Source organism: Eulemur rufifrons, chromosome 10 (genome assembly GCF_041146395.1).
Source record: "Eulemur rufifrons isolate Redbay chromosome 10, OSU_ERuf_1, whole genome shotgun sequence".
NCBI lineage: Eukaryota > Metazoa > Chordata > Mammalia > Primates > Lemuridae > Eulemur > Eulemur rufifrons.
Genome location: NC_090992.1, coordinates 14,527,322 through 14,546,881, shown reverse-complemented (window position 1 = coordinate 14,546,881; position 19,560 = coordinate 14,527,322). Strand labels below are relative to the sequence as shown.

Sequence of the window (19,560 nt, the reverse complement as noted above, 5' to 3'; positions counted from 1 at the left end):
GTATCTGGCACAAGTAAATGCTATTAGTGCCACGTTATTTTTATCATTATTGCCAGTAGTGAATATACCAAAGTATTTAATAAAAACATCATCCCTTACACTAGGAGATCTAGCCCACAAAAATCTGGAGGAGACTCTTGTGGCCAACCAGTGGGTTTTCCCAAACCACGCTTTAAGAACCACTGGGTAGACCACCATGATGTAGAGGTTTTGTGTCAAATATGATTCTCCCCCATAGTTTTGTTTCTGCTCACATCTGCCTCGTCTGCTAACTTTAACATATCATTTCAGCCTAAGGAAATGGTTATGGTAGGTGGTGTCGCATACTGCCATGCCACAGAATACAAGTTCATACTGCTGATTATAACAGTAGTCATGAGGATTAGATTAAATAACCTAAGTCACCAAATCTTCAACTTGATCAAAGTTCTTCCAGAGTTTCTGTTTATTCATGATTAGCTTTAAACATTGTTCTTCTCAAAATAAATGACCTGATAAAATTAGTCAAAGATATCTAGAGATACTTTGTAAATAGTTGACTCCCTCCAAGGGAAAAAACACAGAGGGTAATGTCATTTCTAAGATGTGTACACAAGTAATGTCTTCGTATAATTATCTAGGAGTAAGAGATACTCCCTCTCCCCTAAAACACACACACACCCCAACCAAAGATTAAAGTTAACACTATGTCACAGCTACTAACATCGTAGGGGCAATTTATTCTAAGTTTTGTACTGCCAATGGATCAATTAATTCCTAAACTTTATGATTTGTCTGGCAGTTTTAAATTAATTAACCCTCCCTAAAAGGTTACTTTATAGGTCATTTTAGAGAGCAGAATACTCAAGACAGGGTTTATGTTTTAAATAATGATATTCCAGTCACATTCAGATTTACCATTAATGGAATGATTCCATTAGTTCACATCTGCCTGAAGTGGGGAGGGAAGGACTCCAAAAAAGCACATGTTTCTCCATTAATGAATTTTGGCACAATAACTTTTATGTCTATCACCTGGGGGAGAGGATTACTTCACGTTTGGGAAACTGAGTATAACTTTATGGGTGATACAGCATTGCCTAGCAAAAGCTAAACTTTTCTGCCAAGGAGGAAATAGTGAAGTAACCAAGACCTGCCAAGAACACATGGGAAAGAGTTAATGAGAAATGCCTGTGCATGTCTTTCCTGGTTCAAGGAAAAAGGCTAAATAATAAAACTGAACTAATTAGAACACATGAACAATATCAAACATCTCCAATGTTTCTCATCAAGTTTACAGAGTTTTACTGGTCTGGTGAAGTTACACTCAAATCCAAAATGGTCCAGGAGCATAATTTGCTCTATAAAATCCACTAAACTATTGCTTAGCATGATTTCTGAGTCATTTTTATGAAAAAACTATGGGCAATTTACAGAGGAAACTGTAGGAACTGTAGGAAATGTGCCTTCTCCAGTCCTCCAGAGATGGCTAAAAATGTAAAACTAGGCTTACCTAAAAAAAAAACTGGGCCTTGGATTCTGGAAAATTTCTCAAATTAGAATAAAAAGTTGATTTTGGATTAAGGTTTTAATTAACTGGCAGCCTTGCAGAAGCATTTCATGTTTGAGAAAAGTTAGATATTTTTTTGCAAAGGACATTATCTACCCTGCAGAATAGCTGTAGATTATACATTTACTCCAAAAGCTCAACTTTTAAAAAAATTACTAGTTCCATGATTTTAGAACAAAAGAAGACTCTAAGGCAACATAAAAAGTTGAGAACAAGACACAAAGAGCCCATAAAACAGATAAATCATAAAGTTACCTCTATATCCTGGATTATCTTTGGATATAATGACCTATAAAATGAATTGGGAGGGCCATCTGTGGGTCTGTTTTTAAACAGATACTGATCCCTGGCAAATAAAAACAAACAGATGTTACATTTTTGCACATAAAAGGGTGAATTTTATTCAAACATGGTACTGATAAAGATATATCTTTTATGTCTTTTAACTTGCATTGAGCTTGAACAGTTTAAAAGTGGGATTTCTGACAATGAAACTTACAAGTTAGAGACAAGTTTTGTTTGTTTTCTGAGTACCAATACCCAATCTAGCCTTTCATTCTATAGAGTTTAATAAAAAGTGCTAATGCAGCTTTGTGAAAAACGTAACTTAGTACACATTGAACTTTCTCCCATAAAGAAAATACAGCCCTCACCCTCCCTGACACCACCCCCTGCACTTCCATCTGTAGCTCTCTCTTTCTCTGTGCTAACTGGGCCATACAGCATACAGCTAAACTTAACATTTAAGTTAATGAGTTTTTCCCTAAAAAATCCTGTTGTTACACCTCCCATATTCTCAACCACGAGCAATAACAAACAGCAAAATGGCATTTCTTGACTTTCTCATATTTTCTTTCATCTTATCTACCTTTTTGGTGAGAGTATCATCACCTAATTAAAATGTGAAGGAAAAGGCATAAACACATAGCTTTGAAAAGCCAAATCACCCATTCAAACTATACAACATTTTCTATGAGTTAATAAAATATAAACAAATTCACATTTCAGAAGGGGAAATCCTAATAGCTTTAACTTTTTTTTTTTAACTGTTGGCCACTCATTTTTCTCCCTTATTTAAGAGAGGCCAACACATTTGCAAGTATAATTGCCTTTTTGTGTAATCAAGCTGACCCTGTGTCATAGAAACTTTTTTCAAGGGAACAAGCAACTCAAGTACTTACCACCCTCTTCTTTCTGAAAGTCCCTTCCATAGAGGATCAGTGCGTACCATTCGTTCAATTAGCTTCTTCCAAAGCATTCCTTCTGAGATCACTCGCTGCCATTCTTTACATACCAGCTCTGCTGCACACAGAGACCTGGCATCCAGGTAGGAAAGAATGTTTTCTGCTATGTGATCTAAGCCTTGCTCTACAAAACAGAAAAGGGAATGAAGGAATGGGAAGGGAGATAGAAATACACCAGCCATCATTTCCTTAAAGATAAGAGGAATAAAGGAATCCCAAACTAGGTAAAATATTTAATACTTAAGTAATATCAAAAGTTCTACAGATACATAAATGCATGAGTACATAAACATACACACTTTTTTTGGTTCTGACTTTTTATGATTAAAAAAATTGATAACAACTGTTCTGTGTGTAAAATATGACCTTGAACAGTTCTGCATTTGTCAGATATTACGATATTCACAATATAATATGATATCATGAAAATAAGACTTATTTTCATTGTCTTTTATATAACTCTTACAAAGTCCCTATGGAGTAATGAGGCCCCAAATTTTACAAATGAGGCACAAATAGGTAAAGCATTCACGGTTTTACACTACTCAGTGGTAAAGCCAAGCCCAGAACTCAGATTTCTTCCTTTAAAGTTTTTATCTATCCCCCTCTGATTCACTGTCTCTCATAACAAATCATGTCCCATTAATCCATGCCCTCTGTGAATTCCTGAGAGCTAAGGACACCTATCTTTAAAAACTTAGGAAAAGTTAAATGACAATCCAAGAGTTAAAGTCAGTTGTGCTTAGATTTTTTTTTTTTTTTTTTTTTTTGGTCAATCTTGTCATCTTCTTTTTGTGGATACCCATTTTCTGTTCCTAAATAGATAGTAAAAATCCTCAAAAGCAGGAGGCACATGTCTACAAATTCTAGGGCCTTAGAGCTTATTGGGTTCAACCTCTCACAGAATCCAAGCGTCCTCTCAAAGACAACCACTCAAGATTCAGCCTCTGCCTGACATTCATGATGGGAAGATCACTACGGTCAGCATCGTTGCCACCTGTGAACTCCCATCCTGTGGGTCTAGGCATGTCCTCTATAGCTACAAAACACAAAGCTCATCCTATTCTGTGTCAGGAAGAGAGCACACAACACGTAATCAGAAACTTCCAATTTCAAGTCCCAGGTTCACCACTTACTAGCTCTATGACATGAAGCAAATACTGAAACAAAACTATAACATTCCTGTGCCTTGATTTTCTACCATATAAAATGATATTCACTAGTAATAACTGCCCTTTCTCATGCTATCTGTAAAAGTCAAATTAAACAGTTTCATGAAAAGATTTTAAAGACCATAAAACATTCTACAAGGTTAATATCTGTTCTCTTTTTCTTTTCTTTTCTTTTTTTTTTTTTTTTGTTTGTTGAGACAGAGTCTCACTTTGTTACCCAGGCTAGAGTGAGTGCCGTGGCGTCAGCTTAGCTCACAGCAACCTCAGACTCCTGGGCTTAAGCGATCCTACTGCCTCAGCCTCCCGAGTAGCTGGGACTACAGGCATGCGCCACTATGCCCGGCTAATTTTTTCTATATAGATTTTTAGTTGTCCATATAATGTCTTTCCATTTTTAGTAGAGACGGGGTCTCGCTCAGGCTGGTCTCGAACTCCTGACCTTGAGCAATCCACCCGCCTCGGCCTCCCAGAGTGCTAGGATTACAGGCGTGAGCCACCGCGCCCGGCCTCTTTTTCAAAACAAATAGAAGCAGTGTAGTAGCACTAAACTTGGTGTTGAAAGACCAGGGTGTGTAGCTAAATCATCAAACTTTCAGAGTCTCACTTTCCTCATCTGTATAAAATAGGGATCATAATCTTTGCCCTATTTTGAAAATATCAAAATGAGACAATGCATTAAAAATGCTTTACAAACTAAGGTTTTCTTTAACTCTAAGAATGACTATTGTTACCCTTTGATTATGGTTTCCAGGCCCTTCATATATTAATTTTCCCGCTCTGGACAAGATCTAATACTCAAACTATGGTCTGACAATGAAGACTACACTGGGACCACTATGCTTTTTTGCATTACCTTACAGTTAATGCAGAACTGGCATTGCCTTCATCTAATAGTCATCACAGTAGACTCCTAAGATGGCTGTAAGTTAAAATAAAATCCTAGGCCTCTCCCCCCTAAAACATTTCCCCCTAATTCTGTATTTATACAGCTAGTTGGAAAGGTAGGGGACAGCTTTGAGTAGGGGTTTATATTTATCCTTACTATGATTCACCTTCAAAGCTTTATTTGACCCATCCATTTCAGTCTCTAGAATTCTGATTTTTGATATCCAGAAGAGCATGTTTTCCACATCAGATCTGCATGATGGACTAATGTACTAAGTTTTTATCCTAAGTGGCTGGCAAACAGGTTAAATGGGTCAGAACCAAGGACAGCACCTATGACACTAGCCTTTTCCCTCCAGGCAATCACTGATGTATATGCATTCATTAACATTCACAGGGTACCAAAACTGCACCACCAGCTCTGTAATCACCTGTGTATATTGCCCAACCCATGTCTCTCTGTTTAGTCCTCAGAGACATTTGGAGAAACTACCCCATGAAGACACTACCATCCTAGCATCATTATTTCTGACCTACTAGTCTGATAACCTTATCCAAAAAGGAAATGAGGTGAATTTGGTATAGTTATTCTCCATGTTCTCTTAACGGTGCTTACTACATAAAGTTGGTATTGCAATTTTTTATTTACATGTTGGCACTAGCTGTTTTGGGTCCCCTTGTAACATATTCAATCCACATTCACTATCTTAAAAAATTATTGTATATAAGCAAAAATTTTCGAATCTCTAAACCCCGTATCCCAGAGATAAAGGCTTTTAACATTCTGTATACCTTCTTCTAGGCTTACACAACCATACACAATCTTTTCAGATGGTGACTAGCTTTTGAAATGCGTCTGAGAATTCTGCTAGAGTGCAACATTGAATTTAACAGCTAAAGCCCCCTTATATACCTTCTCCAGTTCTTAAAACCAAGAAATCTGCTCATTAGTCATCTCTGGGTGCTATCATGCAGGACTACCACGTGCAACTGTACAAGCTGTACAGGACACAATTGTACCCAGTAGCTCTCCATACTGGTTTTCAATTACTTCTCAATGTTCCACAATTCTGAAAATCACAACCACAGGTTTTGTCACTATCCCGGCATGTAATATATTTAGGCCTACTTGTTTATGGGAACTACGTGATTCCTAAGTATCATCACATCTTTCTTGACTATAACTTTTCTATCCTTTCTTGTTTTAAAGTCATTATTTTTAGTGATGGGAAAAAACAGACTAAATGAGAATGAAATGTGCTGTTTCTTTCCACTATAACTATACCATCTATTCTAAGCACACTATCCCTTCATTCTTTATAATCTTGCTCCAAACAGTTGATTATTTTGTTTATTCTCAACTCAGTTTACTTTAACATTTTAGACAATTTTACATTATTTGGGGTTTGGCCTTCTTGACACCATTCTCACAGGTTCAGGCCACATTCCTGTGTACCTCCATCTTCTACGTTTACATAAAATCAGGGAAATCCATGGATAATCACATATAGTTCTACTTATGCCTCTCCATCACTAGAAATGACAAATCATTCATCAGAATTTCAAACTGCAGAATCTCCCAGCCCTCTTTAATCATAGTTTCATTTAAAGTTTCTTGCCATGGGCTAATAGACTTAGCTCTTCTTTTAATTTTTCTAATTCTGGAGTACTTATCTATCTTCCTTTTCTAGATTCTGCTCTTAATATTAGAACATAGTCACTTTTAAAGGTTTATATTACTTCCATATCACTAACCTAATCTTCTTAATGGATTATAAACACACCCCAAACCAATTTTCGTCTTGAGCCCTCTGCTCTCTGAGAGATAAAACAAACAGCAAGACAATGCATTAGACAGTTGCCTTTTCAGTCCTTAACAGCTGCAACATCCCTGTCATCTGTGTCTGAACTGAGAAAGCAGCACCCAAATTGTCTACCTAGCTGTGTGGTCTATCACCTGGTAGAGCCCGTGTGGTTGCATCTGAATCACTTAGGGTTAATTATTTTCAAAACAGCAATACAAACAGATTCCCCATGACTTCTCCTGACCTACTGAATCAGAATGTCCAGATGGTGAGGCCCAGGAATTTGTATTTTTAAGAAGTGCCACTAGATAATTCTGACATGTTGGAAACTATTGGTTTATAGCAATGATATCCTTCTCAGTCCTGTTTGATTCCCGCCCCCCCCATGAAGTGCTCACAACTAGGCTATCAATGAGTTTTTGTATAAGTAAATCCCTTACTAATACATATTTCTTCCTCTTTCAAATGCCATCAGTCCAATTAAGCAACATCTCAATCATTTCTATGAGATTAGATTTATTTTCTTTGGTTAATACTTTAAATGTACTTCATCCTTCTAGGAAGCAACATGTTTTAGTCTTGTTTGTAGAAGATGCATTGGCTGTAAAGTCAGATAATCTGGGCTGAGTCAGTGTTGTCAGCTGCTAGTTGTGCAACCTTCAGCAAATCGTTTTCCTTTCAGATCTCAGTCTTCCATAACATAGGAATGATAGTAAATGCCTGGAATGGATTATCTCATATAATCTGCACAATAACCCTCTGAAATAGGCACTTTCAATACACTCATTTTAGACAGAAGGAATCTCCCAAACTTGTTGAGAAGGTTAATAAGACAATATACATAAGGAGCCAGATACATAACAAGTACTCAATAAATGTCAGTCTTTGTTCTCCTCTCCTCTCCCTCAAATACCCTCAGCTGATATCAATGGCCAAGGAGGCTATACATACACAATATTCTTCTTTATTTTCTTCAGAGAAAATATTGCACATCTTCTCTAGAAAAACGCTAAGCCCACTGTATTTTCTTGGTATAAGCCTCATATCCCCTTAAATGTTTTAAGAAGAATAGGAATCGCACTCTCTATTAAGGCACCTTAGAGCAGTCACTCCCAGGAGCCATGCAGACCTTACAACTTTCCGGTTTCAAGCCTATTCAGGACAAACGGGTTACTAAATAAGGTGGTCCATTTGCCTGGGCTAAAAAGTGCTTTGAGCTGTTTAAACTAGGCATTTTCTTAAGTACCTATGTCTGGTTCTCATTACTCTAACATGCTGAGACTCCTCCATCTCCCACCACCACCAACCTTCCCAAGGCACCAAGAGGACACATTATGGCCTCTAAAAATTGAGGCCATAATATGGCACACACATTACTGAAGAAGTGCTGCTGTTGCTAATTATAGGCACCAGATGAAAGTCTGGAAAAATTTCAATAATAAATTAAAACAATTAAAAGGCACAAATTTCAAAGCTCAATATGTAAATAACACTGTATCAAAATGAAACTCAAATGTCAGTTCAATGCCCTTGACTACAGCTAGTTTCAACACAGTTGCTTAGATCATACAATTACAGAAACTTTTATTATTTTAGAAATGCATTTCAAAGAGCAGTTGCAAAGAAACTTCCTTCCCCACCCACCACTGCTGTCCCTTCCCCCTTCCTGGTCACAGATCTAGTTGTAAAATCTGAAGCTGGAAACATTTTTAAAGAAAACAATGCAATTCCTGACAACAACAGTCAATCAATGGGCACCTTTCACTTGGAAACCACCAACCTAAGGATTCAGACAGAAATGAAGTGAAAAGAAGTCCAGGTCACAAAACCCAACAGCTTTTTCCATAAAACATCCAGGAAACAAAACAACAAAGTGGCACACACACCTATATGATGTCAGGATGAATCAATTCGGAAATTAGTGGGTGAATAATTAAAACTTCCTAGCAATAAATCTTACTACCTCTGGAGAAGCAGGTGTTTCCTGCTCCTCTGGGTTTTTTTTTTTTTTTTTTTTAGCTGCCATCCTTAGAGTACCCACTAGATGCCAGGCACATTATAACCATTACCTTTAATCCTCACAATATCCCATGTAGCGTTATTATTCCCAGATATACGAGGAAACTGAGGCTCCAAAAACTGGGATCACATAGCTATGAAGTGTAGGGGCTGGGATTCAAACCAAGGGCCTGTCTAAACGCAACATCCATACTCCTTCCACTGTCATGCTGGGTCTTCATGTGAGCAGCCTGGAGCCTTAGTTATGCCCTGATTCCTTCACCATCTCCCAAGACCTTTGATCTAGCCTCATATTTACAGTCCATGATGATTTATCATCCTTACTAGGGGACAAGACAAATGAATAAACCATGGCCAAGAAGCCAAGTGTTCCAAAATTTTTAATTGCTTAGACACCTCACCAAATGGATCACCAATGCTTATCATCCTTTCTGAAGTACAATCTGCCTCTACTTTAAATGCTATGAATTTTCCTGTTAACAACAGGTTTTACAAACCACAAACTTAGCCTGCAGAAACTGACACTGCAGACTAAACATTTACCATGATTTTTTGAAAAGCGTATCATAATTATCACTTTTTCCACTGAGCCAAAAGAAGCCAGAGACCACAAACATTCTCCATTTTCTCCATAGTGACAGGTACAATAGTTACAATAAGCATTAAAAAGCCAAGGCTATAGACAATTTTTTGTAGAACTAATGGTTTGCACAATCAAATGAAGTCTTAAGTTGACTGTCAATTTCAATAGAGTAAAATTCAAACTCAAGATGATCTACAGTAAAAGTGAAACACCAAACTAGTATGATTCATAAGTTGCTCCACACATTATTAAATCTAAGTATGAACACAGAGATGGACCTATTTCTCCCCTAATGCTCTTAATGCAGGGTCTGTGTTAAGGTACTAATGCCAGGTATCCAAGTCTACTAGATACTAACTAACACAATCAACTTGGCTAGCTTGTCCCCAGCTATTAGATTCGTATGTATGATATATACTGACATATGTATATATGTTCAGATCAAATCTTGTTAAAACAAATAGCATTTTAACAAAAATATTTCCATGTCCCAGCCAATGGTCCATTCATTTCATGTAATATTCCATACCACAAAATTCTACTTTAACAGAGATATGGACAATGCCTTAAAATTCACTGTAATGAAAACTGAATTGTATGTAATTATACTAACCATATTTATATACATAACACATGTTCATCTGTTCTGCCTTCTCTCCAAGACTGTACACTCCCCAAGAGAAGGGGTTGCCTCTGAACTATATATTCTGCAAATCAAGAGAACTTCAACAGTGCCACCTTGTGGCTATCCTGCAAATATAAGGTGAGTTCCCTGGCACTCTAAAACGTTTGAGAAGCAAATTACAGGGAAAAAAATAAAACCAAAACGGAATTTGCTTGAGAAAAATGGAGGCATAAGCTCATTTAGTAAAAAGCACTTATGAGGAACAAGTACAACTGTCAACTCAAAAAACTGTCTTTTATTGGTGTGAGATGCGACCTGATTCCACAGGGTTCTTCTGAGTTCCAGCACTGCACACATATGTGTACACTCATTTTACGTCCATTCACCTGTAATTCTCTCTTTCGCATATTCAAAAGCACATCTTGGTCTCTTTCTCTCTCTCTCTTTCTTATAATTGAAAGTGAGTATTACTGAAGTGGGTTATAATCCATGTATTCAACACTTAGGACCAATTTAAGGAATTTTCCTTAGCCTTTGCATTAACTTTTCAACCAAATCCTACTATCACCCACACCATCACCACAATAACCAAGACATATGATCATGGGAATCTCACCCAATTTCTCTGATTCTTGGCTTCCTAATCTACACAATGAGAAATAGGACTAATGGTTAAGATCCTATTCAGCAATTAAATACTATGATTCTAGACAGGGTTCATATTTTTATTTTCTAGAGATTCTAATAGAAGAAATGGGCAACTTGTGCTACACATCAGCATAAAAAGAACAGTGGAGTCAAAATTTTCTAAGTTTTAGACAAGGTATTAGAAATCAGAAGCTGGCCTGTCATTTTGCAGCCCTAGGTTTCAGGCCTGAGCCTTGAGCCAGGGACTGTTTGCTGAGGATGTACTTAGAACATGGAGTCCTGATGTTCTCCTGCCAATCACAGACAGGAGTGGTTACTCCCTGAGGGGCCATCCAGTAGCTCTGACAGAGGTAGGGTAGTGGCAATGGCACCGACTCATCCCTGGCTATTTCTAGGTCTACCCTGATATGGCAGTTGTAACTACCATACTATACTGATCACACCATAGGAAAATGTTCTAGCCACCATTCTCTTCAGGAGTGAAATCTGTTTATCTTACCTAGCCAAATTTAAGTTGAAATTTTTAAAGAGAAGACAGAGAGACAGAGACAGAAAAGAACTCATGAGTTATCAAATATCAAATCCCTGCACATGTGTTGCCTTCAAACTAAAAAAAAAAGAAAAAAGAAAAATCAAATCCTAGCTACTCAGGAGGCTGAGGCAAGAGGATCACTTGAGGTCAGGAGTTCAAGATCAGCCTGAGCAACATAGCAAGACCCCATCTCTACAAAAAATAGAAAAATTAGCCAGGTATGGTGATGTACACCTATAGTCCCACCCACTCAGGAGGCTGAGGCCGGAGGATTGCTTGAGCCCAGGAGTTTGAGGCCAGCCTGGGCAACATAGCAAAATACCCCTCATTCCCATGTCTTTAAAATAAAGTGGTACGGCATAGAGCCAATAAAAAAATATTTCAACGGGTGGGTGTGTGAATAAGCAGAACACAGTGAAACTATTCTATATGGTACTATTATTGTAGGTACCTGTCATTATACATTTGTCCAAACCCATAAAATGTATACCACCAAGAGTCAACACTAAAGAAAACCATGGATTTGTGGTAATAATGATCAGTTAATATACTATAGGTTCATGAATTGTAACAAATGTATTGTTCTGCTGTAGGATGTTGGCAGTGGGACAGGCTGTGCATGTGTGGGAATTGGGGGATATAGGAATATGGGAATTTTCTGTACTTTCTATTCAATTTTGCTCTGAACCTAAAAATGCTCTAAAATATAAAGTCTATTATAAAAAAATCAAAGTAAACATAACCAGAGAAGTGTGCGTGTGTGTGTGTGTGTGTGTGACAGATGGGGGTAGGAAAGGTGGTGAAGGAAAGGATGCAGAAACAATTTTTGAAAAATGTAAAAGACAAGCTACCAGTTTTCCCAGTATGTTTTTGCCATTCCCTCATTCCCTAAGTGTCATTTCAAATACAAATAAACATCCTAAACTTTGGGACACTTCCCAGGCAGACAAACTGAAGGAAAAAGAATGCCATATATTTTTTTAATTACATATAAAGGCAAAGTATGCCTATATACAGACTACATCAAAATAAAAAGCACATCATTAACTCATTAAACAAACTACATGAAGCAATAGTATTGACCAATGATTAACACTATTAATCAAAGAAACTGCCTACATTTCCCAGATAGACGCTAAATTATAATTCTCCCTCAAGTCCCATGTATTAAAAATACAGTATGTGTCCCAAAGAAATGCCTTGCACAGTACTCATTCATTCATTTCATAAATTGTCTACTCAGTTCCCAACAGACCCTTAGGCTGGGCATTCTTCCACTGCTTGGCTTTTTAAAACACACGTACAGTTACCTGGTAAAGCGGTAATAAAGTCCCGCTGCAACATGGGCTTCAGGTAAGAGTTAATATGTCCATGCTGATAATGACACATTCGTGAAATAAGATGTTCCACAAATTCCACTTGATCTGATTCAGACCACTGGTCAAAATATTTAATACACAAGTCTTTTTCTTTTTGATAGTTTCCTTCTGATGGCCTCTTTCTGGAGACGATCACAGATGATGTTCCATTACTTATCTATTTTAGAAAAACAAAAAAATAATTAGTTTAACAAGGGAAAGAAATCTAATTAATATGTCATTAGAATCATTTTTTACTCTGTACATTTAATCTTAAAATGCCAGCTTTACCCTAAAGCCAAACTCATTCCTTTATTAATTCATTCAGGAAGTAATTAAAAATGTATTCAGGGCCCATGTCCTCAAATTAGTCACTATAAAACATGCCAAAGTTATCACTATTTCTAAAGCTAAATGGCATCTTAAATCATCATTTTCCAATGCTTCTTCCAAAATCATGCTGTTATTAGATAACTAATGTTGTAGATAACCATCTTGGAAGAACTGCTCAAATTGGCAAAGTGGCAACTGATTGATTAGTAAGTTTGTTTTATTTCCTCAAAGTTGAAAGTTAATACTATATACCCTATGCTAATGGTTATTATACATCTATGCTAGCAGTTTTCACACTGGAGCTAGCATCAGAATAACAAGAGGGCTTGTTAACACACAGATTGCTGGGTCCCATCCCAGAGGCTCTGATTTTATTGCCCTGGAGTAGAGCCCAAGAATTGTATTTCTAACAAGTTCCCAGGTGATGCTGATGCAGCTGGTCTGGAGACTACACTTTAGGGACCACACGATGAGAACCATTGGTCTATATAACACAGACAATAAGCAATGTTGTGCTGAAACCTGAAAGCAATTCAATCCAAAAAACTTCATTTTACCCAACAGTTTAAATCTCCTCTATACTGTCTCCCTTGGCTACTAAACTTCAGACAAAACAGTTTAGACCGTCCCTCCCTTCTTCTGATCACCTTCTCAGAAAGTGACCCAAGGTAAACCCCATATACCCGAAAAGTTCCGCATCTTATATAAGTGGTTTGGGGATAACCTACAGACTCATATACTAACAATACGTTTCTCATCAAATCTACCTACGCGTCCTTGCATAAGATCAGGATTTTTTTTTAAATTGAAACTACATATACTGCATCTGTACGATAGCATCAAAAATAATCTGAATCACTAGACTCAAGCCACATCTACTACTGATGCTGTGAGGCTCAGTAACTACCCTGTTTAAAAACAAAATAACCTCAATACTTTTGTTGAACATTTGCCAAGCCATCTGTCAATCACTTTTCTGATAGCCTCCTTGTGTATGATACCAGGAGGAATAACATACAAGAGAATTTTTAGAACTGAAGAACTGGATTACAGATGTCCATTAATTCCATCAGGAGCTTATCTCAGAAGTCTCACACAGAACCATGAACTTTCATTATCCCCTAACTTAAAGTGGACTGAACCTATCCCTGGAAAAGTCATTCTTTATAAATACCCAGAGTCTTTGGTCTTCCTTGATAAAAAAAATCTTATATATTTCATATCTGAAGTAAGTTCTTAGGTCCACATTTAGAGGTGTACGGTCAGAAGTCATCTATCTTCCATCCAATTTATCTTATCACCCCGTTGTCTAGCAATGTTTCTTCCCTTGTAACTTGGGTAAGGGAAAGTTCATTGACAATAGATACCACCAGGGGGCAGCATTGAACAGGGATTTTTTTTTTTTTTACTTGTAGTCAGACACATCTAAGAGTCCCCCCAAAATAAGAGTTCAAAACAGGAAAACAGTGAAAATTCTTTCTGTGGCAAGTATAAGGGGCATCTATGCTGTCTTTAAGCATAAAGATATCCACCCCAATATAATAGAGAAAAATTAAAAATAACTTCAAAACAAATTATAATGGATCTACATAAAGTGCTATAATGTAGCCATTAAAATTAGGTCTATAAAGATTTTAATAGCAAGAGAACATGCTTATGAAACAATATTAAGGAACAAAAGGTAAGAACCAAAATTTTATGTAGCATTATGATCACAATAATTTGTGAGAAGAGGAACATACCAAGACAGAGTAAAGGATATATACATCAAAATGCCAAAAGTGCCTTATCTTGAGAAAGAAAGCCATGCGTGTTTTCCTTCTTCCTTTATTTCTACATTTTTATATAAATATCTTCATAACTTGCCAAAATAATTGTTTTCATAACAGGTTAAATATGACAGTAACTTGCGTTTGTGTACTGCTTTATAAAATTTACAAAGTATTTTCACAGTCATTAACTCATTTGATAAGCAAAAGGGTTATTATTTCATTTACACAAGAGTTCCTAACCATCTAAACTCCCTAGAGTATTTGTATAACTATTTACTACTTGACTGAAGACAGATGAAAGAAAAACTAAAAGCTAGCGTTAAGAACTACTGCCAATTGAAAAATCAATAGTAAATGAAGAGAATCCTATCACAAAATAACAAATGCAAAGGAGGGAACAAAATCCAGCCTGTATACGCTGTTCAAAAAAAATAGTGGCATGTGCACTACACTATTCTATAGCACATTTTCAATATTCTATTTCCAACCAGCTGCTCAGCCCAGCAAGCTCTTCCTAGAATTGTTTTGCTGTTTCATCTCATCTTAAATCTGTTGGGCGCACTTTATTCTTGCTAACTAATTTACTTCTTTAGTTTCAAATCAAATGAACCCAGAGAACTTTTTTTACATTATTCTCTTCTGATTGAGATTTGTTTTGCTTTTAATCGTGTCTTCGTGAAGGGAATAACCATGTGTACCACGATGGTTAATGAAAACACCAAATCATGAAACTTTACTTGCTCCTCACTCCCAAAACAAAAAACAAACCAAAAAACCCTGAGGGATTGGGAATAAAACTGGCGAACCTTAAAACAGAGCCAAAAGAGCAGGAAACTGAGTTCAAAAGGAAAAAGCAAACAAACCAATGGAAATGGCAAAAAAGAGTGAGGATCAGGAGAAAAAGCCATCAATGCACACATCGGTGTGTGGTATGGTGCCGTTCTGGTGACGACTACTATCCATCTTTGGCTTAGACAGTGGCCACAGAACATTTTAGGATACAGACACTTCAGAATCTTTGTGAAAACTCCAAAATTCTTTACTATTTCTAATGACAATTCCCTAAGCAAAAGAAAATAAATTAGGGTAGATTTTGAAATTATCAAAACTGCACAAAACAAACAAAAATGCTTGGTTCTTGATTTCATTGAGGACATTAACTGAGGGAGCATCTCATCTACAGTAAGTCAACTGCTATCTTATCTGTGCGCCGTCAATTCCTACCTGCCAAAGAGTATTTTTCTTTGGGGACTCATCTTCATTTTGATCTTCCATAACTGAAGTGTTCTAAGGGGGGAAAAACAGGTTATTTGAATTATGCTGAGTTTTATAAACCCTAAATAACTACAAGAAATAATTTTGAAAACCCAAACTAGAGTGTACCAACACAAACCCAAGAACTATTTGGCTTGTGGCTAACACATGCTATTCTGGGTCAATGGAAACGTGCTCATCTTTCATAAATCAATAAAGTTAGTGGCTAGACAAAAGTAAGCATAAAGTCTTTATTCATGAAGGTTGGGGGTGCTTAGAAAACAGGCTAAATTGCGGGAGTAGGGCTCGACCTCAGTCATCACTGTTATTCTTTTACTTACGGCAAAAAATCCCAGAAACCCCATGAAGTTTCCGATGATTGCACAAAACATTTACTAGAATGTCTGCTATTCAGTAATCCACCCTAACGGATCAGCAATTAGAAGTGGCAAAGGCCTGGACGCCCCCCTGCCGTCCTCTTTCCTCCCTTGATAGCCTTGTTTTTCTGGAATGGCTTTGCGGTCTCCCCCAGCAAGCATGGTGGGTGCCCCAATCTTTCCCCTGAAGAGGAGGATGCTGTTAGCCAGTAACAATCTGGCCTTGGGAATGCATTAGCTTTTGATTTTTGTGTTTACTGCACAAAGAAGCACTGTGTAATTATTCTTTCTGGTGACCTAGTCGCTCAATAGACGCCCATTAACTGGAGATTATACATGATTGGATTTTTCCCTTTTGAAGCTCCTACCTAATGGCTAAATGGAAACTTAATGAGAAGGGGAAGTGGGAGAGTTGTGCTCTGAAAGGAGTAACAACTCATTTATGGACAGCAGTCTCAAGATTCCTTCCCAAACCTAAAATCCTAAGATTGAGGTACAAAATTTAAACACAACATTTTTTCCATAGCGTTATTCAAAAGGATAACTACAGATCTATTTAAATTATCAGCGTTTACAAGATTCTGTTTATTGCTTTAGGGGATTAGCCTCTCCCTCAAATTTTCCCTATTTTTCTTTTATGTTCTTCAAGTTCTAAAATGTCTGGACCCACACAGTATTTCTAAACAATCCATTTGAAAATACCCAATACAGGTAACGGCAGAAGAATAGTCACTGAACACTTGGCTCTACAGGTCACACTGCTGGCTCTGATCAGGGGTGCAGTATGACGCAGCGGCAAAGCAAAAGGCTTTGAAACCAAAGAGAGACGTCGATTCCTGATTTGGTCACTCACTCACTGTGTGTGTGTGACCTTGAGCAAGTTATTTTGCCCCTGAAACAAATACAAACCACACAGAGTTGTGCGGATTGAGACTACTCAGCACAATGCTTGGTGCAGAACAGGTATTTAAAAACATATTCCTTCCTGCCTGTTTTGAAGATGCTACTTTTCCCTACAATGTTATCTTCTCACACTTTTCTAATTTCAGAGATTTTTAAAAGCATGGCTCCAGATGGCTGACTATGGGGAAAACCCACCAGCTTCCTCAATAAAATCTTATAAGCCCTACAGCACCAAGGTCTGTGACAGGGGAAGAGGACAGGAGGGCGGGGGCTCTATATGTAAAAGGCAACCATGAGCTAAAGGGGGAAGCAGTGTGTCCAACAGTCCAAAATAAGGCTGGAGTGGTAGAAGCAATAAATAATACTGAAGGGGACAGAGAATAGGGAAACAAAGACAGTATTTATGAAGGTCTCTCCATGTAATTTTCTTTTTACTGCTATCTGGAAGGGACCTAGGAATTAATGAAGCCAGCAGGTTTCCTTAAGAGAATAAACAAAGCGGAAACAGTAACTCAATACACATCCCCTGAGTTTGGTAGTTACAAAGCCATCTTGCAATGTCACGATGTCTGGGTTCTACGAGTGGCAAGAAGAAGAATGGTTGGAAACTTCAAAGGTTGAGCATGTAAAGGGATAAGCAATTAAGTGGAAGAGAGAAAGTGAGTGCTCACTCACATGTCTCCAGGTATCCCAGAGGAAAATGAATGAGATATATATATATATGTGTGTGTGTTTATATATATATATATATATATATATGTGTGTGTTTTAAACTAAAAACTTTTGAAATATAGGACCCTGAATCCTCCAGGGCTACTGTGACCTAAGCTACCTTAGTACTTTTTCACTCAAGGAGGAAACACAAAACATCGGAAGTCCCTGTGAACTACAACTGTCATTACAGGGAGGAAATTTAATTCTTCCTTTCACTTGTTCCGAAAACAGAGAAAAGATGTTTACTTATACAGGTGAGAAGGAACAACCCCTCTGAAGAAAACAGCAACTATTCTCTTAAGGCTTGATAAAAGAAGATAAAGACATACAATTTAACAAAATTGCATTTAATAAAACCCTGGAGGGCTGGAATAGCTTCATCATCCCATATATTTTTCCAATTTCTTTTATAAAGGCTTCAGGAGAAGACACCAAAGAGAAAATGCTACTCTGAAGCTACAGTGATCAGAGGATCACTTTCAAAGAGGATTCCAGGTGACACAGGAGATGTTCAGAGAAAATAAGGGTCCCAGGGTCTAATTAGGTTTGAGAAATGCTACATACACTCTGTTCTAGCGCTGTCTTTCCCTCTCTTTTTCTCTCAGAGGTTACAATATACTCCATTAAGATACTAAAGGCTCTATCTATAATGTACTATAATTTAAAAATCAGGCTAAATTAACTCAACGCAGCTTTCTCAAGTTTGTTGCACATGAACACCCCCATTTTACGATACTGCTATGAATCGACACATAGTAGCAAACACTGAAGTGCAGCAATAGCACAGCACAATTCCCTCTCACTTCACCAAATACTTCTCGGAGACAAAAGAAATGCCCACTTTCCCCCTATTCCTTATCATCTTTCTCAGCCTGCTACAGGTTGAACATTCCAAATCCAAAAATCCAAAATTCATAACTTTTTGAACACTAATATGACATTCAAAGGAAATGCCCCTCGGAACACTCCAGATTTCAGGTTTTTGGATTTGGGTGCTTAACAGGTAAGTATAGAGCAAATATTGCAAAATCCGAAAAAATCTGAAACCCAAAAGACTTCTGGCCCTAAGCATTTTGGATAAAGGATACTCAACCCGTATATAGGGTCATGGGGATAAATGGTGATGGCAAGAATAGAAAACTCTCTTAAGGGAGCCATAGTTTTTTGTTTTTTTGTTTTTTTTTTTTAAATCATTTTGGATTTTATTCTTTAAAGGCAACAGACAAAAGGTTACAGGTTCAAAAGACGAGGGAAGAAAAAACAATGAGCCTCCCAAGAGAAAAGGAAGGTAGTTCCCACATCCAAACTCTCATGTGAAACCATGGCCAATCTGACAGGTGAAATCCTCTTTAAGTCTCCAATACTGCTGGGAAAGAAAAGTTCTTTGAAATACCAACCTGGCTTATTCACATCCTACCCTTCTCATCATTTCTTTCCTCCTACATCTGCCAAAGGGCATCACACGTAAGTAGGTAAAAATGCAAACCCTCCCTGTTCTGATACTACCAATAAAAGATATTATCTAGGAAGAAGCAGTTTGTCTCTAGGGCAGGTCAACTTTGGTACTACTGACATTTTGGGAATGTCAGTAGTTTTGTTGTGAGAGCTGCCATATGTGTTACAAGCTGTCAGCAGCCTCCCTGGCCTCCACCTATGCCAGCAGCACCCCCCCAACCCCCGCCAACACTCACAGTCCTTCCCCCGAACTGAACTGTGACAATGAAAAACGGTTCCAGATTGCCAAATGTCCCCAGGGGAGAGGGACTAAATCACCCTCTCCTCTTGAA

General features: G+C 37.6%; 1 protein-coding gene across 10 annotated transcripts in view; it reads right to left on the bottom strand.

Moving 5' to 3' along the window:
- The window catches only part of FBXW11 (F-box and WD repeat domain containing 11), a 116,102-nt gene that overhangs the window by 35,273 nt on the left and 61,269 nt on the right, over nt 1-19,560 (bottom strand). For 4 of the 10 annotated variants that reach the window (XM_069484198.1, XM_069484201.1, XM_069484195.1 and 1 more), the window contains 4 exons: nt 15,750-15,812; nt 12,373-12,598; nt 2,731-2,917; nt 1,805-1,895 (listed from right to left, as the gene is read on the bottom strand). In XM_069484198.1, coding sequence (XP_069340299.1) covers nt 1,805-1,895; nt 2,731-2,917; nt 12,373-12,598; nt 15,750-15,812 — 567 coding nt within the window. Of the gene's footprint in view, nt 1-1,804; nt 1,896-2,730; nt 2,918-12,372; nt 12,599-15,749; nt 15,813-19,560 lie in introns of those variants that run through there. The other 6 variants (XM_069484202.1, XM_069484196.1, XM_069484204.1 and 3 more) reach the window with 3 other exon arrangements.